The sequence below is a fragment of the Salvelinus namaycush genome, chromosome 20 (assembly GCF_016432855.1).
Source record: "Salvelinus namaycush isolate Seneca chromosome 20, SaNama_1.0, whole genome shotgun sequence".
NCBI classification, from domain to species: domain Eukaryota; kingdom Metazoa; phylum Chordata; class Actinopteri; order Salmoniformes; family Salmonidae; genus Salvelinus; species Salvelinus namaycush.
The window spans coordinates 31,837,330-31,862,292 of NC_052326.1; the positions used below are offsets into that span (position 1 = coordinate 31,837,330).

General features: G+C 41.5%; 1 protein-coding gene across 1 annotated transcript; it reads left to right on the forward strand.

Moving 5' to 3' along the window:
• Positions 1 to 2,256: 2,256 nt before the first annotated feature.
• Positions 2,257 to 23,288, forward strand: LOC120064575 (advillin-like). Its single transcript, XM_039015166.1, has 19 exons — positions 2,257 to 2,316; positions 2,422 to 2,496; positions 13,285 to 13,481; positions 15,380 to 15,488; positions 15,604 to 15,714; positions 17,271 to 17,476; positions 17,717 to 17,795; positions 17,911 to 18,009; positions 18,180 to 18,333; positions 20,079 to 20,179; positions 20,298 to 20,435; positions 20,558 to 20,716; positions 20,915 to 21,094; positions 21,376 to 21,527; positions 21,737 to 21,881; positions 22,076 to 22,264; positions 22,391 to 22,459; positions 22,776 to 22,883; positions 23,133 to 23,288. Exons 1-19 carry the CDS (start codon positions 2,257 to 2,259, stop codon positions 23,244 to 23,246), a joined length of 2,445 nt encoding a protein of 814 aa, XP_038871094.1. The 3' UTR covers positions 23,247 to 23,288.
• The last annotated feature ends 1,675 nt before the right edge of the window (positions 23,289 to 24,963 follow it).

Here is a 24,963-nt window from a genome sequence, read left to right on the forward strand (position 1 = left end):
GTCAAAGGACATCCAGCCATCTTGACATAACTGTGGGAAGCATTGGAGTCAACGTGGGCCAGCATCCTTGTGAAACGCATTTGACACCTTGAAGAGTCCATGTCCTGACGAATCCGTTCTGATGGCAAAAGGGGGTGCAACTCAATATTAAGGTGTTCCTAATGTTTTGTGCACTCAGTGTACACTTTATTATTTTGGTTTTTCCTTTATTTTGGCAGTTACCTGTACTTCTAGAGTGCAGCTAGATTTGGCTTTAAGGACATCCAGTGAGAGCATTCTAAAAATCAATAACACCATTTGAAACATAATCAGTGTAAAGTGAGTGTCACGTAGCTCTGTGTCATCATGTGAGATTATCTCATACAGTATTAGCCTCTACTGGAGATGGCTCTTAGGACTTCTCCACAGTATTGGCCTCTACTGGAGATGGCTCTCAGGACCTCTCCACAGTATTGGCCTATACTGGAGATGGCTCTCAGGACCTCTCCACAGTATTGGCCTATACTGGAGATGGCTCTCAGGACCTCTCCACAGTATTGGCCTATACTGGAGATGGCTCTCAGGACTCCTCACAGTATTGGCCTATACTGGAGATGGCTCTCAGGACTCCTCACAGTATTGGCCTATACTGGAGATGGCTCTTAGGACCTCTCCTACAGTATAAGCCTCTACTGGAGATGGCTCTTAGGGCCTCTCCTACAGTATAGGCCAGTACTGGGGATGGCTCTTATTAGGACCTCTCCTACAGTATAGGCCAGTACTGGGGATGGCTCTTATTAGGACTTCTCCTACAGTATAGGCCTCTACTGGAGATGGCTCTTAGGACCTCTCCTACAGTATAGGCCAGTACTAGGTATGACTCTTAGGACCTCTCCTACAGTATAGGCCTATACTGGGGATGGCTCTTATTAGGACCTCTCCTACAGTATAGGCCTATACTGGGGATGGCTCTTATTAGGACCTCTCCTACAGTATAGGCCAGTACTGGGGATGGCTCTTAGGACCTCTCCTACAGTATAGGCCTCTACAGGAGATAGCTCTTAGGACCTCTCCTATAGTATATGCCTCTACAGGAGATGGCTCTTAGGACCTCTCCTACAGTATAGGCCTCTACTAGGTATGGCTCTTAGGACCTCTCCTACAGTATAGGCCTCTACTGGAGATGGCTCTTAGGACCTCTCCTACAGTATACCCTCTACTGGGGAGGACCTTCTAATGCCTAGTTATTATAGGCAGCAACTGCATTACAGCATCAATAGTCCATTGTGCAGTGCATCATTTATCAAAACATCTATAGCTCTGTGGCTTCCTTCCTCATACAGCCAGATGCATTTCCTGGCAAAGGGAGGGTTATTCATTACTCCCCCTCCCTCCCTTTCTTTCTCCACCTCCTCTCCCCCTTCCCTCCCACCTCCACTATCACTAATGTGTCCTTTAAGCCTGTGGTCTTTTGAATATGAGTCGTGTCTGCTCTCTCATTTCCCTGTTGATTTGTGTATCTTTCCTTTTCTCTAATCAGCGATTGGATGGAGCGATAGGAGAGGTCCTGGAACATGCAAACTCAGGCAAATCTCCCAGGGTCCAAGGGCCAGGAGGAGGAAGAGGAGAAGAAGGATGCTTTGATGCCCCAGTGACAATCCTAAATCCTCTGGTACTCTCCTGGGGATGTACTGCTGTGTCCAACCTTGAGTCAACAGAAGAACCATCCAGACACACACAGAGGCACTTACTCCTACAGTCAAGCAAATAACTTTCTAGCTGGACACCCTTGTCTTCTACCTCTGCAACAACAACTCCAGGTACTGTGTGACTTGATCATATCTGCCCTCTGTGATTTCTGAGTTTCATGGTGTGTATTGAGAGAAGAGAATCAGGATGTTTTATGGCTAGATCGATATAGGCGTACACAGCTTTGACCATAAGAACAGTAAGATACAGTATGTTGTGAACTTTGTGACATTGACTGAATCTAATGTATAGTAGTGGATGTCAATGGCAACGCAGTGCTTTTGAATGCTTCTCCCTCTTCTTCCGACAACACCCATTTTTTTTATGCAAATACATTCGTTCTGCAGTAAACCTCCATAAATCCTGAAATTGATATTGAAGTCCTTTTTAATATCCATCTCAATAACCTCCTGTGTCAGATAATGCAATTTGGTTCAGTGGTTACAGAAATACTCCTTCTTCCAGGGTCCAAAAATCAGGTCCAAGGAACTTTCCCACATAGATTGAGATTGCCTGTATCTGAGAAACATGGAGTACACATTCAGAGCAGTAACCCACAATCCTGGGATTATAATCTGGCGAATCGAGGTAAGGCAGCTGTCAGTCAGTGTATTCTTTGAAAATGATCAGGGTGTGGATTTCACAAAGTCAGTTGTGAAAAAGACAAACGTCTGCATTTCTTTGTCCTCACAGAAAATGGAGCTGGTGCAGGTCCCTGAAAAATCACATGGCAACTTCTACGAGGGCGACTGCTACATCCTACTCTCTGTGAGTCTCGGGGCCATGATACTCATCAGGGATGTCATGTCAGCACATTCATTTGTTGAATGAGGGAGTTATGATTTACAGTGCCTAGTGAAAGTCTACACACCCCTCTTCACATTTTTCTGTCTTAAAATGTAATCTAAAAGGGATTCAATAGTTGTTTTCCCTCTACAGATATACACAACTTCTCCACATTTTTTTGTGGTACTTTTTACCCCTTTTTTGTGATATCCAATTGGTAGTTACAGTCTTGTCTCATTGCTTCAACTCCCGTACGGACTCGGGAGAGGCGAAGGTCGAGAGCCATGCGTCCTCCGAAACACGACCCTGCCAAGCCGCCCTGCTTTTTGACACACTGCTCGCTTAAGCCGGAAGCCAGCCGCACCAACGTGTCGGAGAAAACACTGTACAACTGGCAACCATGTCAGCGTGCAAGTGCCTGGCCCACCACAGGAGTCGCTAGAGCGCGATGGGACAAGTACATCCCGGCCAGCCAAACCCTCCCCTAACCTGGACAGCGCTGGGCAAATTGTGCCCTGCCTCATGGGTCTCCCGGTAACGGCTGGCTGCAACACAGCCTGGGATTGAACCCAGCTCTGTAGTGACGCCTTTAGCACTAAGATTTCTTGAATGCATATGTCTTCACACACTAGAGTTAATACTTGGTGAAAGCACCTTTGGCAGCCATTACAGCTGTGAATAATTTTCAATACGATTCTACCAACTTTGCACAACATATATCCATCATTTTTGTGAAAACTGGTCAAGCTCAGTAAATTTGCTTGGGAATCATTGATGGAAAGCAATATTTCATCCTTGTCTCAGATTTTTAAGATAGATTTAAGTCGGGACTGAGACTGGACCATTCAGGAACACTCAGCTCCTCTTGGTATGCCATTCTGGTGTGTCTTTACATAAACATTTGTGTAATTGTCCTGCGGAAATATAAAACCCTATCCCAAGGTTAGGTTTTCAGAAGACTACGGCAGGTTTTCCTCAACTTTTTACCTGGGCTTTGCTCCGTTCATATTTATTTTGACCCTGACAAACTCCCCAGTCCCTGCCAGTGACAAGCATACCCATAACATGATGCTGCCACCACAATTCTTGAAAATACAAAGGGATCCACAACATTGCATTCACTCCATATTACTAGCCTGTATGATAAAGTAAAACATCCACTCCAAATCATCCATTCTGTTTGCAATAAGGATATTAAGCAATACTGCAAGACAACACAGCGAATACATTAAATATAAAACTACAGGTTTGGGTCAAATCCAATACATTACAGAGGGAAACCCTCTCTATTTTCAAGTATTGTGGTGGCAGCATCATGTTATATGTATGCTTGTCATCGGCAGGAACTGAGGAGTTTGTCAGGATCAAAATAAATATGAAAAGAGCAAAGCCCAGGTAAAAAGTTAGAGGAAAACCTGCCTCAGTCTTCTGAATACCCTGGGATAGTTTTATTTTACAGCAAGACAATTACACCAATGTTAATGCCAAAGACACACCAGAATGGCTTTCAAAGTGGTGTTGAGTGTTTCTGAATGGTCCAGTCTCAGTCCTGACTTAAATCTGCTTGAAAAATCTGAAACAAGGTTTGAATATTGCAGTCCATCAATGATTCCAACCAAATGTAATGTGATTGAGCAATTTTGACAAAAACAATGGATATGTTGCCCTAAATGTTGGTAGAATCATTTTCTAAATGATTCACAGCTGTAATGGCTGTCAAAGGTGCTTCCACCAAGATTTTTTTATACATTTTTTATTTAACCACATATTGACTAGGCAAGTCAGTAAAGAACGCATTCTTATTTACAATGACGGCCTACCCTGTCCAAACCCGGACGACGCTGGGCTAATTGTGCGCCGCCCTATGGGGTTTTTTAACTCTGGGGTGTGAAAACAAACGCAATCCAGACTTTTTTTAAATTAAAAAAACAAAACATTTTCTATAACTTCCTTTAAACTTTGAAAATGGTGTGTTGATCTGTAGGGAACCCCCACCCCCCCACACACACATTTAATCCATTTTTAAATTGAATTTTAAGGCAGCAAAATGTGAAGACTGTGCATAGGGTGTGTAGACTTTCACTAGGCACTGCATGTTAATTAATGCCCTGGAGGGAATCCGTGTGTTTGCTTTGGAGTCTGTTTTGCATGATTATCATAGTGGTGACAGTATTTGCTTGCTAACGGCTATATACCATTGGTCCTGGTTTGAAGGCCTGTGAGTCACAAAATGCTCTTTGTGATGTTTCCTCTTTCTATGTCTGTCTGTTTGTCTGTCTGCCTCTACCTCTTCTTTCTATCTCCCCCATTTCCACCCTCTCCCTATCTGTCTCTCTGTTTATCTATCTACAGTGCCTTCAGAAAGTATTCACACCCCATTACTTTTTCCACGTTGTGTTACAAGGTGGGATAAAAATGTATTTAATGGTCATTTTTTGTCAATGATCTACACAAAAATTATAATATTGGTAAAAAAATGTAACGAAAAATAAAATACTAATATACATTATCTTGATTAGTGTTGTGGAATAACTACAATGTTGTTGATCCATCCTCAGTTTTCTCCTATCACAGCCATTAAACTCTGTAATTGGCTAGTGGTGAAATCCCTGAGTGGTTTCCTTCCTCTCCGGCAACTAAGTTAGGAAGGACGCCTGTATATTTTTAGTGACTAGGTGTATTGATACACCATCCAAAGTGTCATTAATAACTTCACCATGCTCAAAGGGATATTCAATGTTTTTTGTATTTTTACCCATCTACCAATAGGTGCCCTTGCGAGACATTGGAAAACCTCCCTGGTCTTTGTGGTTGATCTGTGTTTGAAATTCACTGCTCGACTGAGGGACCTTACAAATAATTGTATGTGTGGGGTACAAATCATGTTAAACACCATTATTGCACATAGAGTGAGTCCATGCAACTTATGTGACTTGCAATAACAAAGGGGTTGAAGACATTTTAGATAAAAACATAATTCAACTTTGACATTATGGGGTATTGTGTGTAGGCCAGTGACACAATCTCAATTTAATCAACTTTAGTTTCAGTTTGTAGCACAACAAAATGTGGAAAAAGTCAAGGGGTGTAAATACTTTCTAAAGGCACTGGATCTATCTCTCTCGCTCTCTCAATTCAATGGGGCTAAATTTGACATGGGAAACATGTTTACATTGACAAAGCAAGGGAAGTAAACAAAAGTGAGAAGACACAAAACATCAACAAACAATTATTAGAAATGAACAGTAAACATTGCACTCACAAAGGTTTCAAAAAGATAAAGACATTTCAAGTGTTATATTATTATATTAGCAATGTGCAAATAGTTGTAGTAGGAATAGTAGGGAAAATAAATAAACATAAGTATTGGTGGTATTTACAATGTTGTTTCTGCTCCACTGGTTGCCCTTTTCTCATGGCAACGGGCCATATCTTGCTGCTGCGATTGCACATTGTGGTATTTTGCCAAACAAATAAGGGAGTTTATCAATGTTTTATTTGTTTTCAAATTCTTTGTGGGTCTGTGTGATCTGTGAGAAATACACTGCTCAAAAAAATTAAGGGAACACTAAAATAACACATCCTAAATCTGAATGAATGAAATATTCTTATTAAATACTTTTTTCTTTACATAGTTGAATGTGCTGACAACAAAATCACACAAAAATGATCAATGTAAATCAAATTTATCAACCCATGGAGGTCTGGATTTGGAGTCACACTCAAAATTAAAGTGGAAAACCACACTACAGGCTGATCCAACTTTGATGTAATGTCCTTAAAACAAGTCAAAATGAGGCTCAGTAGTGTGTGTGTGGCCTCCACGTGCCTGTATGACCTCCCTACAACGCCTGGGCATGCTCCTGATGAGGTGGCGGATGGTCTCCTGAGGGATCTCCTCCCAGACCTGGACTAAAGCATCCGCCAACTCCTGGACAGTCTGTGGTGCAACGTGGCGTTGGTGGATGGAGCGAGACATGATGTCGCAGATGTGCTCAATTGGATTCAGGTCTGGGGAACGGGCGGGCCAGTCCATAGCATCAATGCCTTCCTCTTGCAGGAACTGCTGACACACTCCAGCCACATGAGGTCTAGCATTGTCTTGCATTAGGAGGAACCCAAGGCCAACCGCACCAGCATATGGTCTCACAAGGGGTCTGAGGATCTCATCTCGGTACCTAATGGCAGTCAGGCTACCTCTGGCAAGCACATGGAGGGCTGTGCGGCCCCCCAAAGAAATGCCACCCCACACCATGACTGACCCACCGCCAAACCGGTCATGCTGGAGGATGTTGCAGGCAGCAGAACGTTCTCCACGGCATCTCCAGACTCTGTCACGTCTGTCACGTGCTCAGTGTGAACCTGCTTTCATCTGTGAAGAGCACAGGGCGCCAGTGGCGAATTTGCCAATCTTGGTGTTCTCTGGCAAATGCCAAACGTCCTGCACGGTGTTGGGCTGTAAGCACAACCCCCACCTGTGGACGTCGGGCCCTCATACCACCCTTATGGAGTCTGTTTCTGACCGTTTGAGCAGACACATGCACATTTGTGGCCTGCTGGAGGTCATTTTGCAGGGCTCTGGCAGTGCTCCTCCTGCTCCTCCTTGCACAAAGACGGAGGTAGCGGTCCTGCTGCTGGGTTGTTGCCCTCCTACGGCCTCCTCCACGTCTCCTGATGTACTGGCCTGTCTCCTGGTAGCGCCTCCATGCTCTGGACACTACGCTGACAGACACAGCAAACCTTCTTGCCACAGCTCGCATTGTGCCATCCTGGATGAGCTGCACTACCTGAGCCACTTGTGTGGGTTGTAGACTCCGTCTCATGCTACCACTAGAGTGAAAGCACCGCCAGCATTCAAAAGTGACCAAAACATCTGCCAGGAAGCATAGGAACTGAGAAGTGGTCTGTGGTCACCACCTGCAGAACCACTCCTTTATTGGGGGTGTCTTGCTAATTGCCTATAATTTCCACCTGTTGTCTATTCCATTTGCATAACAGCATGTGAAATTTATTGTCAATCAGTGTTGCTTCCTAAGTGGACAGTTTGATTTCACAGTGTCATTGACTTGGAGTTACATTGTGTTGTTTGTGTTCCCTTTATTTTTTTGAGCAGTGTATGTATCTCTAATGGGGTCATGCATTTGGCAGGAAGTTAGGAAGTTCAGCGCAGTTTCCACCACATTTTGCAGCCAGTGTGCACATAGCCTGTCTTCTCTTGAGAGCTATGGAGGCCTCTCTCAATAGCAAGGCTATGCTCACTGAGCCTGTACATAGTCAAGGATGTTCTTTAATTTTGGGACAGTCATAGAGGTCAGGTGTTCTGCCACTGTCTACTCTCTGTTTAGGGCCAGATAGCATTCAAATTTGCTGTTTTTTGGTTAATTCTTTCCAGTTTATCAAATAGTTCTCTTTTTGCTTTCTCATAATTTGGTTGGGTCTAATTGTGTTGCTGTCCTTTTGTGTTTGAACAGAGCCCCAGAACCAGCTGGCTGAGGGAACTCTTCTCTAGGTTCATCTCTCTGTATGAGGGCTTTGTGGTGGAATGTTTGGGCATCGGTTTGTTTTAGGTGGTTGTACATCTCTATTCTGGATTCGGATAACTACCGGATATAGTCCTAATTCTGCTCTGCATGCATTGTTCGGAGTTTTGCGTTGTACACTAACTATATTTTTGCAGAATTCTGCATGCAGTGTCTAAATTGGGTGTTTTTTCAAATTTGGTGAATTCTTGGTTGGTGAGTGGACCCCTAGACCTCACAACCAGAGGGCAATGGGTTTTAAAACTGATTCAAGTATTTTTAGCCAGACCCTAATTGGGATGTCAAGTTTTATGTTCCTTTTGATGGCGTAGAAGGCCCTTCTTGCCTTGTCTCTTAGATCGTTCACAGCCTTGTGGAAGTTACCTGTGGTGTTGATGTTTAAGTAATGCTTGACTTGGGATGAAAGAAGTTCAGGAGCTGTCATTTTCCAAGTTGGTTCATTAGACTATGTTCATCGAAATTCACAAATGACATTATGCTATAGAGACATGATTATTCACTGTTAATGGTTTATACACATTTTCCATGACTTCTCCATGATTTTTAACCACATTTTCATGACCATTATTATAGCGTACATGAAAAGTAAGCATTATTGACACTGGAAGGCTGCTGTGTCTGATCCCATGTAGACTTACCATCTCCTGCCATTGTGCCCTTGATCAAGGCACTTAACCCCCAGTAGAACTCCAGTTAGTCACATGTTGTCAACATGTGGTCAACCCTCAATCTGGAGAGCTCCTGGGTGAGGAGGCTTGGCTATTGATCCAGCCCTGAAACGCCCAAGTCTACTTATCAAGGCCCTGTTGAGCAGCTCCTGTTTTGACTACAATGTGGTTAGACCAGGGCTTGAACAAAAGCCTGAACACCCAGTAGCTATCCTGGAGGATGGTTACCACGCTTGATATAAAATATTGCAACATTACAACAAAATGCCTTTGTCTTTATAAAATGATTCCCTCATTCAATGAATCAGGGATCAAATGGATAAAGTAAGCTACTTCAAAGCCAGGTATCTAGCTAGACATATTTATATATAAGGCTATAATATTCATGTTTTGGGGGAGATCTATGCACAGCATGTTATTTGTTATTTGTCAATTAGACTATTCTTCGAATATTTTTTAACATTGTCGCAATTATGGCTACTGTCTAATAGAAGGGAATCCCAACTTTCCAACAGTGCAGATTTCTTTAGGCTCTACAGTGGTGGTGGAAATGAGACAACGACATTAATGCTTAGTTAGCTATAGCAAGATAATTTCTACAAGTTATGTTTTGAATTGGCTATCTAGTTAGACTTGTCTGTAATTATTTGTATACCTTCTACTGAAATGTCGCTCTTTCTCAGGCAACGGCCCACTCGCACTGGCACACAAACAGCACACACAGACAGGCACTGAAGGGTCATTCCAAAAAAAATGTGCCTTTATGAATTACATAACTAAAATTATTAAACTCATTTCCATGACCTTACAATCCCTAATTTGACAATTTGGAACAGCGCATCATGTGCATTCAATCTGCGCAATTTCGAACAGTTTACCGTCACGCACAGATTCAGACTAGCTGCAAATAAACTTGAACAAAACGGAATCAGGAAATGAATGCCAACTCTCCATTGCTATTCAATGCAGATCTCGCCTTCATTCCACTTCGATCAATCATTTTTTGCCTGTGTGTGAATCTGGGCCCGGCGATAGACTACTTTGTTTTATAGAGGAGATGGTACGCAGTTCCCCTAAACTTTGAAGTGCCGGTGTGGCGCTCTGTACTACTCTGGCCGAAGTCAAGCAATGTGTTTAGGCCAGGAGCTCAACTTTCACATGCCGCCCCTCCCCAGTTTTATCATTGGAATGTGATACAAAACGTGAATGTGATACAAAACAAGGCAGCGGTGTGATTTAGGACCATGTGGACGCCTCCGAGTGGTCGGGTAGGCTGTTTGGAGTGTTTATCCGATTGGATAATAAATAAATAATAATAATTATGTGCCCCCCACTTTTAAAACCAAAGATGGGCCCCTGGTTTAGGCCAAGGTAGGTATACTTCTTTGTGTGGTCTAGGGTAGTGGTCATCAACCTTTTCTGAGTCAAGAACACTTTGAGTCCAAAAGCAAGCCAACATCTACCGCTCAGATATTTTTCAAAACATTAACCTATTAAAAACAGTTCTGTAGCAATGAGCTTTGTACAGTAGGCCCAATACATTATCACTGCATATTGGCTATGCTTGAATTAACCTGCCAATCTTGTTCTTCTCAGATCATTTGGAAATTATATAAAACAATTGTAGGTATATGATCACACTAGTAATAGACAATTTGTTGTATTACTTGTGAGGCACAGCTGAGTGAGCATAATAATTTGTTTTTCATTTTACTGCACTAATGGCCTGTATCTGATGGTCAGTCTGAGGGGAGGGAGGGAGAGCAGCGGTGAAGCGTTCTCTGTACTTCCAGCTCTCTGGATAGTCTTCCAGCTGATGGCAAAACTTAAGTCGCACTGCATTATTTCTACCTCATGTTCCTCCTATGAGAAAGTGAAATATTCTTTGATATTAAAAAAGACAAGCCGCTAATAATAACAACGCAAGCTTAATCGAAACACTTTGCTATACTCATTCATTGCAGCTGAACTGCTGGAGGTAACGTAAGTGGAAGTACAGAGAACGCACATTTTATGCCCTATAAAAGTGTTGAACTAAGTGTTGACGTGCTGAATAACAACTGAAACATGAACTTACTTATAAAAACAGCAGCTCTTTGCTGTATTCATTTAGTCTCTCTCTAGTCATGGTTTTAAAAGTTTTAGTCTCTCTCTAGTCATGGTTTTGAAATCTCACATTATCAACATTGCTGTGCGCTCGAGGCTTCTTTTTACTGCCTATGGCTCGAGGAAACTGTGCAGACACCGTGATGTGACCTATCTGATTGGCCAGCAGTAGGCCTGTAGGTACACTTGATTTGCTATCTGGGCCTGCAGCGTATGCAGAGTTCTACCTTCAGACACATGAAATGGTTCAAAATGGGAACACTTTGCCTTCCAGGCGCTAGGGCTGCCGAATCAAATACACCTACGGCCAACAGTGCTAAACGAAATGTAAAAAAATAGGAACGCAAAGCTTTATCAGTGTTGTTTTTTACAGAATTGTTTGGTGATCGAATACGAATTACTTGGAGGTCAACCATTCGATCGCAATCGATGCGTACATTGATTTTATATTGTCACGTTTTTCCCCCAATACCGCTTTCCATCAATTTGTATAGCAGACCCTCATGCCAAAATGAATTAAAAGCTTTCTTGAAATCAACAAAGCATGAAAATTATTTTTTTGTTTTGTTTGTCAATAATTGTGTGCAGGGTGTACAGTGCTTTCGGAAAGTATTCAGACCCCTTCACTTTTCCCACATTTTGTTATGTTACAGCCGTATTTTAAAATGGATGAAATAAATAATAAATCCTCATCCTTCTACACACAATACCGCATAATGAAAATGAAAAATCGTTTTTTAGAAATGTTTGCAAATTTATTTACAAAAAACAACATACATTATTTACATAAGTATTCAGACCCTTTGCTATGAGACTCGAAATTGAGCTCAGGTGCATCCTGTTTCCATTGATCATCATTGAGATGTTTCTACAACTTGATTGGAGTCCACCTGTGGTAAATTCAATTCCTTCGACCTCATGGCTTGGTTTTTTCTCTGACATGCACTGTCAACTGTGGGACCTTATATAGACAGGTGTGTGTCTTTCCAAATCATTTCCAATCAATTGAATTTACCACAAGTGGACTCCAATCAAGTTGTAGAAACATCTCAAGGATGATCAATGGAAACAGTAAGCACCTGAGCTCAATTTTGAGTCTCATAGCAAAGGGTCTGAATACTTATGTAAATAAGATATGTTTTTTAACATTTCTAACGTTAAAAAAAAACTTTTCACTTTGTCATTATGGGGTATTGTATGTAGATTGATGAGAGAAATACAATTGAATCAATTTTAGAATGAGGCTGTAATGTAACAAAATGTGGAAAAGTCAAGGGGTCTGAATACTTTCCGAATGCACTGTGTACGTGGTCTGTCGTATGTTTTTTTGGTAAGAAGCCAATTTGACATTTGCTCAGGACATTGTTTTCACTGAGGATGTATTGAAGTCTGCTGTTGATGATACTGCAGAGGATTTTTCTGAGATTGCTGTTGACACAGATTCCACAGTAATTATTGGGGTGAAATTTGTCTCCACTTTTGTGGCTTGTGGTGATCAGACTCTGGTTCCAAATATTGAGGAATATGCCAGACCTAAGAATAATGTTGGAGAGTTTAAGAATAGCCCATTTGAATTTGTGGTCTGTATATTTTATCATTTTGTTTAGTATACCATTAACACCACAGGCCTTTTTGGTTTGTATTTGTCCTGTAGCTCATCCAATGTAATTGGAGAATCCAGTGGGTTCTGGTTGTCTTTAATAGCTGATTTTCGCTCTTATTCTTTGCCTTTTTCTAAAATGGATTAAATTGGATTTTTCTCTCATCAATCTACATACAATACCCCATAATGACAAAGTGAAAACAGTTTTTTTTTAATGTTAGAAATTTTGTTATATTGCTGAAAAGGTTGGTGTATGGATAAACCACTTCATCTCAATTTTTAATAGATAGCTCTTCATTAAACCATTTCTCATTGTTGTTAGTTTTCTTAGGTTTTCTGCCTGAATTAAAATGTGATATGTTAGCTGATAGGTAAAATATATTGTTCAGGCTTCCTACTTCTAAGTTTACACCTTCACTATTGCAGGGAAACATTTTGTCCAGGAAGTTCTCTAGGGGTGATTGGCTTTGTTTTTGGCCAATTGTTTTTTGGTAGGTGTCTACACTACCCTCCTTCCATCGATAGCATTTCTCAATAGCATTCAGTTTTTTCGGCTTCGATGTCTCATGGTTGAGTATTGCTCTCTTCAAGTAGATTGTGATTTTGCTGTGATCTGATAGGGGTGTCAGTGGGCTAAAGTGTGATAAAGTGGTCTGCAGTATTACTGCCAAGAGATGAGCTATAGGTGTACCTACAGGTGTAGTTCCCTCAAAGCCTATCATTGACTATGTACAGACCCAGCGTGCAACAGAGCTGCAGGAGTTGTGACCCATTTTTGTTGGTTGTTTTGTTGTACTTGTGTCTAGGGGGGCATATTGATCTCTCTCTCTTTATCTCCCCCTGTCTGTCTCAGACCCAGAAAGTGGGTAGCTCTCTGTCCTATGACATCCACTACTGGATCGGCTCCCAGTCCAGTCAGGATGAACAGGGTGCAGCCGCAGTCTACACCATCCAGCTGGATGAGTTCCTGGGATCAGGGCCCATCCAGCACCGCGAGGCCCAGAACCATGAGTCGGATGCCTTCCGGGGATACTTCAAACAAGGGGTCATGTAAGTATATACAGTGGCTTGTGAAAATATTCACCACCCTTGGAATTTTTTCTATTTTGTTGCCTTACAACCTGGAATTGAAATTGATTTTTTGGGGGGTTTGTATCATTTGACTTACACAACATGCCTACCACTTTGAAGATGCAAAATATTTTTTATTGTGAAACAAATGACAAATAAGACAAAAAAGCAGAAAACTTGAGGGTGCATGCCTATCCACCCCCCCCCCCCCCCCAAAGTCAATACTTTGTAGAGACACCTTTTGCAGCAATTACAGCTGCAAGTCTCTTGGGGTATGTCTCTATAAGCTTGGCATATCTAGCCACTGGGATTTTTTCCCATTCTTCAAGGCAAACTGTGCCAGCTCCTTCAAGTTGGATGGGTGCCGTTGGTTTACAGCAATCTTTTAGTCATACCACAGATTCTCAATTGGATTGAGGTCTGGGCTTTGACTAGGCCATTCCAAGACATTTAAATGTTTCCCCTTAAACCACTCAAGTGTTGCTTTAGCAGTATGCTTAGGGTCATTGTCCTGCTGGAAGGTGAACCTCCGTCCCTGTCTCAGATCTCTGGAAGACTGAAACAGGTTTCCCTCAAGAATTTCCCTGTATTTAGCGCCATTCATCATTCCTTCAATTCTGACCAGTTTTCTAGTCCCTGCCGATGAAAAACATCCCCACAGCATGATGCTGCCATAACCATGCTTCACTGTGGAGATGGTGTTCTCGGGGTGATGAGAGGTGTTGGGTTTGCGCCAGACATAGCATTTTCCTTGATGGCCAAAAAGCTCCATTTTAGTCTCATCTGACCAGAGTACCTTCTTCCATATGTTTGGGGAGTCTCCCACATGCCTTTTGGCGAACACCAAACATGTTTGCTTATTTTTTTGTGGTCCTATGGACAGATACTCCAATCTCCACTGTGAAGCTTTGCAGCTCCTTCAGGGTTATCTTTGGTCTCTTTGTTGCCTCTCTGATTAATGCTCTCCTTGCCTGGTCCATGAGCTTTGGTGGGCGGCCCTCTCTTGGCAGGTTTGTTGTGGTGCCATATTCTTTCCATTTTTAATGGATTTAATGGTGCTCATGGGATGTTCAAAGTTTCTGATATTTTTTTATAACCCAACCCTGATCTGTACTTCTCCACAACTTTGTCCCTGACTTGTTTGGAGAGCTCCTTGGTCTTCATGGTGCCGCTTGCTTGGTGGTGCCCCTTGCTTAGTGGTGTTGCAGACTCTGGGGCCTTTCTGAACAGGTGTATATATATACTGAGATCATGTGACACTTAGATTGCACACAGGTGGACTTTATTTAACTAATTATGTGACTTCTGAAGGTAATTGGTTGCACCAGATCTTATTTAGGGGCTTCACAGCAAAGGGGGTGAATACATGTGCACGCACCACTTTTCTGTTTTTTATTTTTTTTAAACTATTTTTTAAATGTCACTTCACCAATTTGGACTATTTTGTGTATGTCCATTACATGAAATCCAAATAAATATCAATTTAAATTACAGGTTGTAATGCAACAAAATAGGAAAAATGCCAAGGGGGATGAATACTTTTGCAAGGCACTGTACATATTAAAATATATATACATATATACACAGACAGAGAGAAATCAAACAATCTCATTGTTATACACTGTTCAGTATTCCCATTCTGATCTTATTCTGAAGCACTGTGGGTAAATCTTCTGTGGGTGTAGGTTGGGCAAAGGAGCATAGTTATCAATGGTGATTAGTGTACCCACCCATACAGATTTGATTATTGAGCAAAAGCTCTTATTTCAACATCACTAAAAACACAATGTATTTTGTGCACGCAATACAGACATTACACTGTAATAAAACCAAGAGAAATTGATTTTATAGCCTACTTACCTCTCTGTCTCCTACAGCTATAAGAAGGGTGGGGTGGCATCAGGAATGAAACACATAGAGACCAACAGTTATGACATCCAGAGACTGCTGCATGTGAAAGGGAAGAAAAGGGTCAGCGCCATGGAGGTGAGAAACATAGATACAGGGGGATTTCATTCTGTGTAACACAACAGGAAGTGCTGCTGAAAATGCTTGAAAATGAACTTGTAATGTATCTGGCACAATTTCGCCCATACTGTAGGTAGAGATGAGCTGGAAAAGCTTCAATCTTGGGGATGTCTTTCTGTTGGACTCTGGTAAAACCATCATTCAGTGGAATGGACCAGAGAGCAACAGACAGGAGAGGCTCAAGGTACGGTAACGATCTGTGCAATTGCTGTTCTCAAGGAGTGCATCAACAGTGAAGTCAATGTAATCTTATTACACCTACCTCCTATCAGTGACACGATGAAGCTAATTCCACGTTGGTAGCTCAATAAACCAAGAGTGGTTGAAGTGAAATCCACTTCACTCCCCTAAAGATTGGCTGAAGAGACCCCTAGTAGAAACACATTAGAATCAACACTTTAGATTAGAATCACAGTAAACCAATCACGCACCTCTGGGTTATTCCACCAATTCTGTGCCTTTTGAAAATATTTGATTTCACCTAATTTTAACATTCTGTCATAAAGAGCACATGTTCATGTAATGCGTGCTGGTGGCAGGGAAGTCAGGCGCAGGAAAATAAACTTGGTAAAAACAGAGCTGTTTAATAAACATTCCAAAAACCTCTGAAAACCAAAGTTTTCAAAAAATAACATAATAGGGTGCACAACCCATCACACACCTACATACAACAAACAATCTCTGACAAGGACATGAGGGGAAACAGAGGGTTAAATACACAACATGTAATGAATGGCATTGGAACCAGGTGTGTAGGAAGACAAGACAAAACCAATGGAAAATGAAAAATGGATCAATGATGGTTAGAAGGTCGGTGACGTCGACTGCCGAACACCACCCGAACAAGGAGAGGGACCGACTTCGGCGGAAGTCATGACAGTTCAACTTTATTCAAAATAAATCTTTCCATCACGAAAGGTTTAATAAATAAAAAATACTATAATAAGTGCCTATTAAGTGCCAAATGAAGTAACAGGGTTGACCATAACAGGGTTGATGATTTCATCTTAAATCAGACATAAATCCCATTGTGACAGGGGGAATGGAAGCTTGTTGTGTGCAACAGAGAGCAGCAGTTGAATGCAAGCTTCACAAAAAAACATTTATTGCTAAAACATTTCTAGCCTGTCTATCTTATGGGTAACAGGGTTGACAGGTGTTATGCTCGACCTGTTCAGTTGTCCCATCACAAAACACCAGAAAATTGCCAAAAAGAGTAGAACCAGCTCACTTGCATTTACACTATGATTTGACTATTAGATGTTCAATGTTTCTTTTGGAAAAAAATTATCCAAAACTCAATAAAAATGCAGTTATTGTAACATGGTTGACCTTAAAAGAGGGAGAGACGTAAATTGAACCACTAATCACATTAAATAAATAATCTTCAGAAATGACTTTGGCAAATCAAGTAAATAACTAGGGCTTTACAATGATGATGAAACTTGGGAAAATGTTTGGTGGCTTGACGTGGGTTGAAATCTTCCTAAAAGTGACACAGTGTTGATGGAGGGACATGTACAAATGCAGAAGTTTTGCACTTTATAAGCTTTAATTCATATAAAAAAATCAGATTTTTCGAATTCTCCAGGTGGTATATATTAAAGGGCACTTCATTTCATTTAACAGACTTTTAAAATGCAATATTGGTGAACAATTTCTACTGAAAATATCAAAGGGACGAAACATGCACTCTTTTCATGGAACGACATCTCTAACTTTACATTCTGTGACTCTTAGGGCATGCTGCTGGCTAAAGACATTCGGGACAGGGAGCGAGGGGGTCGGATGGAGATAGGGGTGATAGAGGGGGAAGCAGAGGCAAATTCCTCTAAACTGATGGACATCCTGACTAGCATCCTGGGGCAACGGACCTCCAAGCTGCCCAGTGGAACGCCTGATGAAATAGCTGACCAACAACAGAAAGCGCAGCTTACTCTGTACCAGTGAGTGGCTAACGGCCCATGTCCAGATGTCCTGTATTTTTGCCTGTTTGGATTGTGTCAGGCATTTATTGCAAAAAAAGTTAACTCCAAAAAGTTTAAAACTCATTCTGAATCATAGTTAGTCTAGTCCAAGCCATGTTTGGCATGCCAATAAGATACAAAGAGTTGGCATGATAGCATGACTGGCACTCAGGCTAAAATCATACTTAGTCATTAGTAAGTATGTCCTTTCCCCAACAGTGTGTCTGATGCTGAGGGCCAGATGAAAGTCATAGAAGTTGCCACTAGGCCACTGGTTCAGGACATGTTAAATCATGATGTAAGTCTGCAGAGCAGAAAATTGTACAAGTCGGACATCATTTGATATAAGCATTATGAAGAGTTGTGGGCTCCCAGTTATAGACATTAGCTCATGTGACTTAATCTTTCTCCAGGACTGTTATTTCCTAGACCAGGGAGGGGTGAAGATCTTTGTGTGGAAGGGGAAGCGAGCCAACAAGGCAGAGAGACAGGCTGCCATGTCCAGAGCTTTGGTGGGTATAAGATATCACACATACTGTACATACTGTATGGTATCTTCTTTTTGTTTCCTCTTTTGTAACAGATAATCCGCCATAGTGGCAGCTTGAGTTTTGTGTGCCAAGTAACCAGTTGCAGTATCTGATGGGAATGCACTGAATCTGTCTCCTTCCTCTGTGAACAGGAGTTCATTAAGCTGAAGAACTACCCCACCACCACCAATGTGGAGACAGTGAATGACGGGGCAGAGTCTGCCCTCTTTAAGCAGCTGTTCCAGAGCTGGAGTGTGAAGGAGCAGACTGTAGGCCTGGGCAAAACACACAATGTGGGGAGAGTGGGTATGTGTTTCTATGTTAGGTACCAGATCCAAATCAATAGCTAGAAATGGGATAAAAGGTATTGTCTTTAAGTGACTACCTTTCCCCCTTTTGGATGTATGTTTGACATGAGTGCTTGGAAAATACTATCTTTAGTATCTAATTCCTCACTTTGTGTTTGTCTTTATTTTGTGATTCAACACCGTTGTTATGATATATATATACATTTGAAACCGGAAGTTTACATACACTTAGGTTGGAGTCATTAAAACTCGTTTTTCAACCACTCCACAAATTTCTTGTTAACAAACTGTAGTTTTGGGCCTACCTTCAAACTCTGTGCCTCTTTGCTTGACATCATGGGAAAATCAAAAGATATCAGCCAAAACCTCAGAAAAAACATTGTAGACCTCCACAAGTCTGGTTCATCCTTGGGAGCAATTTCCAAACGCCTGAAGGTACCACGTTCATCTGTACAAACAATAGTACACAAGTATAAACACCATGGGACCACGCAGACGTCATACAGCTCAGGAAGGAGACGCGTTCTCTCTCCTAGAGATGTACGTAGTTTGGTGCGAAAAATTGCAAATCAATCCCAGAACAACAGCAAAGGACCTTGTGAAGATGCTGGAGGAAACAGGTACAAAAGTATTTATATCCACAGTAAAACGAGTCCTATATCGACATAACCAGAAAGGCCGCTCAGCAAGGAAGAAGCCACTGCTCCAAAACCGCCATAAAAAAGCCAGACTACGGTTTGCAACTGCAAATGAGGACAAAGATCACACTTTTTGGAGAAATGTCCTCTGGTCTGATGAAACGAAAATAGAACCGTTTGGCCATATTGACCATCGCTATGTTTGGAGGAAAAAGGGGGAGGCTTGCAAGAGGAAGAACACCATCCCAACCGTGAAGCGCGGGGGTGACAGCATCATGTTGTGGGGGTGCTTTTCTGCAGGAGGGACTGGTGCACTTCACAAAATACATGGTATCATGAGGAAAGGAAAATTATGTGGATATATTGAAGCAACATCTCAAGATATCAGTCAGGAAGTTAAAGCTTGGTCACAAACTGGTCTTCCAAATGGACAATGACCCCAAGCATACTTCCAAAGTTGTGGGAAAATGGCTTAAAGACAACAAAGTCAAGGTATTGGAGTGGCCATCACAAAGCCCTGACCTCAATCCTATAGAACATTTGTGGGCAGAACTGAAAAAGCGTGTGCGAACAAGGAGGCCTACAAACCTGACTCAGTTACACCAGCTCTGTCAGGAGGAATGGGCCAAAATTCACCCAAATTATTGTGGGAAGCTTGTGGAAGGCTACCCGAAACATTTGGCCCAAGTAAAACAATTTAAAGGCAACGCTACCAAATACTAATTGAGTGTATGTAAACTTCTGACCCACTGGGAATGTGATGAAAGAAATAAAAGCTGAAAGAAATCATTCTCTCTACCTTAATTTGGACATTTTACATTCTTAAAATAAAGTGGTGATCCTAACTGACCTAAGACAGGGAATTTTTACTATGATTTACTATGATTTTTACTTTTACTATGATTTACTATGTCAGGAATTGTGAAAAACTGAGTTTAAATGTATTTGGCTAAGGTGTATTTAAACTTTTTTTGGTTGTGTGTTATAAGTGTTATTTCCTAGTTTTGATGTATTCACTATTATTCTACAATGTAGAAAATAATAAAAATAAAGAATGAGTAGGTGTGTCAACTTTTGACTAATACTGTATACATATGTACGTTAGCCAACATCACTCAGGAGAAGTTTGATGCCACACGGATGCATGTGATGCCAGATGTAGCAGCACAGGAGCGCATGGTGGATGATGGCACTGGCCAAGTGCAGGTAAACTCACATAAACATTAACTCTGATTTATGTAATTTGTTCGAAGATATCTCTCGGTCATTTGACTCACTGTTTGTTCCTTGTGGACATTTCATACACTCTCTGTGACACATGCAGGTGTGGCGTATCGAGGACCTGGAGCTGGTCCCAGTGGAATCCCAGTGGCATGGCTTCTTCTATGGAGGAGACTGCTACTTGGTCCTCTACACTTATGAGGTCCACAACAAACTCAACTACCTCCTTTACATGTGGCAGGTAAAGGAGCTCACTGCCATTGTAGAACGCATGAAGGTTCATCCATTTATTTGTAATAACATGGCAATAAAATTGCATTACTTTAGACCTAAATACATCATTACAGTTCATATTTTTTTCAGGGGCGTCATGCCTCTCAGGATGAGATAGCGGCATCTGCCTTCCAGGCCGTGGCCCTGGATCAAAAGTATGGTGACCAGCCTGTACAAGTAAGGATCACCATGGGCAAGGAACCCAGACACTTCATGGCCATGTTCAAGGGTAAAATGGTTATATTTGAGGTGAGCCAGTTTTGTTTTTGATTTAATGGTACAATGATACAATTTAAGAATTGTGAAACTGGTTTTCATTTTCTGATATCAATTGATTGTCTTTTGTTTATCTGTGATTATAGGTTGATTTAGGATTTCAAACCATGAAGTAATTTATTACAACATATTTAAATCAAACCTGACCTGCTCTCATCTTCTGTTCCTCAGGGTGGTACCTCCAGAAAAGGAACATCTGACCCAGAGCCACCCATCAGATTGTTCCAGGTCCGCGGTTCTGAAGCCTCCAACACCAAAGCCATCGAGGTGCCGGCCCTGGCAGCCTCGCTCAACTCAAACGATGTCTTTCTGCTGAGGAGCCAGTCCGGGATTCACCTGTGGTGTGGCAAGGTACTGTAGGGAGGATAAATAGGTATATCCAGGTGTGGATACCAGGTGTGGAGCCTGCTGGTTTTCTGTTCTACCAGATAATTAATTGCACACACCTGGTGTCACAGGTCTAAATCAGTCCCTGACTGAAGGGGAACAATGAAAAAAATGAAGTGGAACATGCTTCGAGGTTCAGAGTTGAGTTTGAGGAGTATAGGGAATAGGGTGCCATTTGGGATGCAGACACAGAGATATAGAGATGGTACAACATTCTGTCTAATAGTCTCTCTCTGATTGGCCAGGGATCAAGTGGGGATGAGAGAGCCATGGCGAAGGAGGTCAGTTCTGTAATTGGACAGCACTCAACTGCTGAGGAGATCGTGGCGGAGGGTCAGGAGCCTGTTGAATTCTGGGATTTACTTGGAGGCAAGGCCCCTTATGCCAACGACAAGAGGTAATAAACTGTCAGAAAGTATCTGTATTTCAACCAAATATTCTGTCATATAATGTCAATTGGAGCAGCTGTATTACGTTAGTGAAGTGATTGCAACCCTAAACCATGTACAATTGATTGATGTGAGTCACTGTGCTAGATATGTTCGATTTCAAGTAAAGTTTGGTGTATTTACATTTGTGTGTTTGTGTGTTTCTTGTCTCTGAAAGACTACAGCAGGCTGCTCTGGATCATCAGCAGCGTCTCTTTGAATGCTCCAATAAGACTGGTCGTTTCATCGTTACCGAGGTGACCCAGTTCACGCAGGATGACCTCAGCGAGGATGATGTTATGCTGCTAGACACGTGGGACCAGGTACAGTGTGTATTGTTAAAACACAACTTGCAATGTTAACCAAATTGGTATAAAGTAAATCACACAATTATAAAACATTATACTAACAAAAAAGGTAATAGGTCTGCAATCAAAACTTACTTTATTTTGTATATTTTTATATTTTATATTCCATTTGTGAACCGTCATCAGATATCTGATCATGTTGCATCCAGGTTTTCCTCTGGGTAGGGAATGAGGCCAATGAGTTGGAGAGGAAGGAGGCTGTGGTCACCAGTCAGGAGTACCTGCGAACCCACCCAGGGTCCCGGGACCCTGACACCCCCATCATCCTCATCAAGCAAGGGTACGAACCCCCCACCTTCACCGGCTGGTTCACCGCCTGGGACCCCTCCAAATGGAGCGTGAGTGCAAGTGATCTCCTTCTCTTCCAGATGAACTCTCGGCCTGTGTGTGTGTCAAAAATTGTACACAACTGTTTAAGTAAATAGATTCCATCAATAATACTGTACACACATTTGTTGTGTTAGGGAGGGAAGACTTACGAAGAGCTGAAGAAAGAGTTGGGGGAGGTGACATTCCTCGTAAGGATCACAAATGTAAGCACAATTTTATTTATCTATGCATTCACCAAAACTTGGTGTAAAGAGAGAGATTGAGAAAATTATGAGCTGAATCCATCAATCAATTGACCTAACCTTGCTGTGAACCCAACAGACTAAGGGATACCTCAATTGTATTGGCCCTGTACACACTCAGGCCATACAACAGATTTACAACCCACTTTGGTTGTGATACAACTGATCGTTTAGTTTGTCTGAACAAAACTTATTACACATCCATTATGCCTCGGCAGCGGTTGTGTAAAAAAAATTGTCAGACAAACTCCTAAATCTAATCTTTGCCTCTCAGGAGCAGAATGGTGTTGAGACCAAGAAGAACTTCCAGTCTTACCCACCAAAGGACCTGATCAACAAACTAGCCAATGAGCTGCCTAAGGGTGTCGAACCCACCCAAAAGGAGGTAGGTGTACTGAGCTGCTATAATGAAGTGACTAGTGTTCAAAGTACTGCCACACTGATACACTCAGATGCTGTATTCATTGGTAGTTTATAAAGTGTGAAAAGTATATTCTCTCCTCAATACGCTACTAGGAGTTACGGTGTAGTACAACTTGTTTTAAGTGTCTTGACAAATGTATTCTTTACACTTGAATGTTGCCTTGAAAAATGTAAATGGTCTCCTTCTCTCTCTCCCTCCTCTGTCTTCCAGAAACATCTCTCAGACTCAGACTTCAGTGCCATATTTGGAATGTCTAAAAACCTGTTTGCCAGCCTGCCTCTATGGAAGCAGCTGAGCATTAAAAAAGGCAAAGGCTTATTTTAAGGGGACTGAATCTCTCATAATTTTGCATCAATTTCCAGATGTTGAAATTTGCAAAGCATACTAATTGTACCTTGTTCCAACATTACTTTTAATGTCTTATTATTTTGTTCTAATTTCAAAGTCTGTCATAAATTCAATGGATGTCAGAAGACATTAACTGAGATATTTAATGTTTTGTGCATTTAAAAAAATATTTTGATTGTACATGTCTACCTCTCAATCAAACATCCATGTTAAATACAATCAATCTAATAAAAATATCAGTGTATTCTCAATTATTATATTGCATCTTCGGACCACGCACAACTACCAAATATCCTGTAGTTTTGTTGATTGTAATATGGTAGGACTCAATATACAAATAAAAAAAGGGGAGATGTCTCTCATTGTTGTGTGTTTCATGCGTGTAGTTCACAAGAGGCTTTCAGGGTCTTGATTTCTTGGTGTAATTATCTTTCTCCTAATCCATCTTAAATAAATTGTTGTTAATAATGTCAAAATCAAACATGCATAACTGTGATTGAATTGTTTTGAGTCCTGAATATATATTTTATGGCAAACTATTTTTATTAGCAGACATTATTGGAGGTGTGTTGTGATCAAACCACTTCTCCAATCTTTGTGGCCCAATAACAAAGAACAAACAGCAAAAACATATACATGATCAAATACAAATCTTAGAATCAACTATTAAAGACTACCAGAACCCACTTGATTCTCCAATTACATTGAATGAACTACAGGACAAAATGCAAACCCTCCAACTTAAAACGGCCTGTGGTGTTGATGGTATCCTCAATGAAATTATAAAATATACAAACCACAAATTCCATTTGGCTATACTTAAACTCTTTAACATCATCATTAGCTCTGGCATCTTCCCCAATATTTGGAACCAAGGACTGATCACCCCAATCCACAAAAGTGGAGACAAATTTGACACCAATAACTACCATGGGATATGCGTCAACAGCAACCTCGGGAAAATCCTCTGCATTATCATTAAAAGCAGACTCGTACAATTCTTCAGCGAAAACTATGTACTGAGCAAATGTCAAATTGGCTTTTTACCAAATTACCATACGACAGACCACGTATTCACCCTGCACACCCCAATTGACAAAAGGTCTGCTATACAAATTGATGGAAAGTGGTGTTGGGGGAAAAACATACGACATTATAAAATCCATGTACACAAACAAGTGTGCAGTAAAACATTTAAAAAACCACACATTTCTTTCCACAGGGCCGTGGGGTGAGACAGGGATGCAGCTTAAGCTTCACCCTCTTCAACATATATATCAACGAATTGGCAGGGCATTAGAAAAGTCTGCAGCACCTGGCCTCACCCTACTAGAATCTGAAGTCAAATGTCTACTGTTTGCTGATGATCTGGTGCTTCTATCCCCAACCAAGGAGGGCCTACAGCAGCACCTAGGTCTTCTGCACAGATTCTGTCAGATCTGGGCACTGACAGTAAATCTCAGTAAGACTAAAATAAGGGTGTTCCAAAAAAGGTCCAGTTGCCAGGACCACAAATACAAATTCCATCTCGACACCGTTGCCCTAGATAACACAAAAAACTATACATACCTCGGACTAAACATCAGCGCCACAGGTAACTTCCACAAAGCTGTGAATGAGCTGAGACAAGGCAAGAAGTGCCTTCTATGACATCAAAAGGAACATAAAATTCGACATACCAATTAGGATCTGG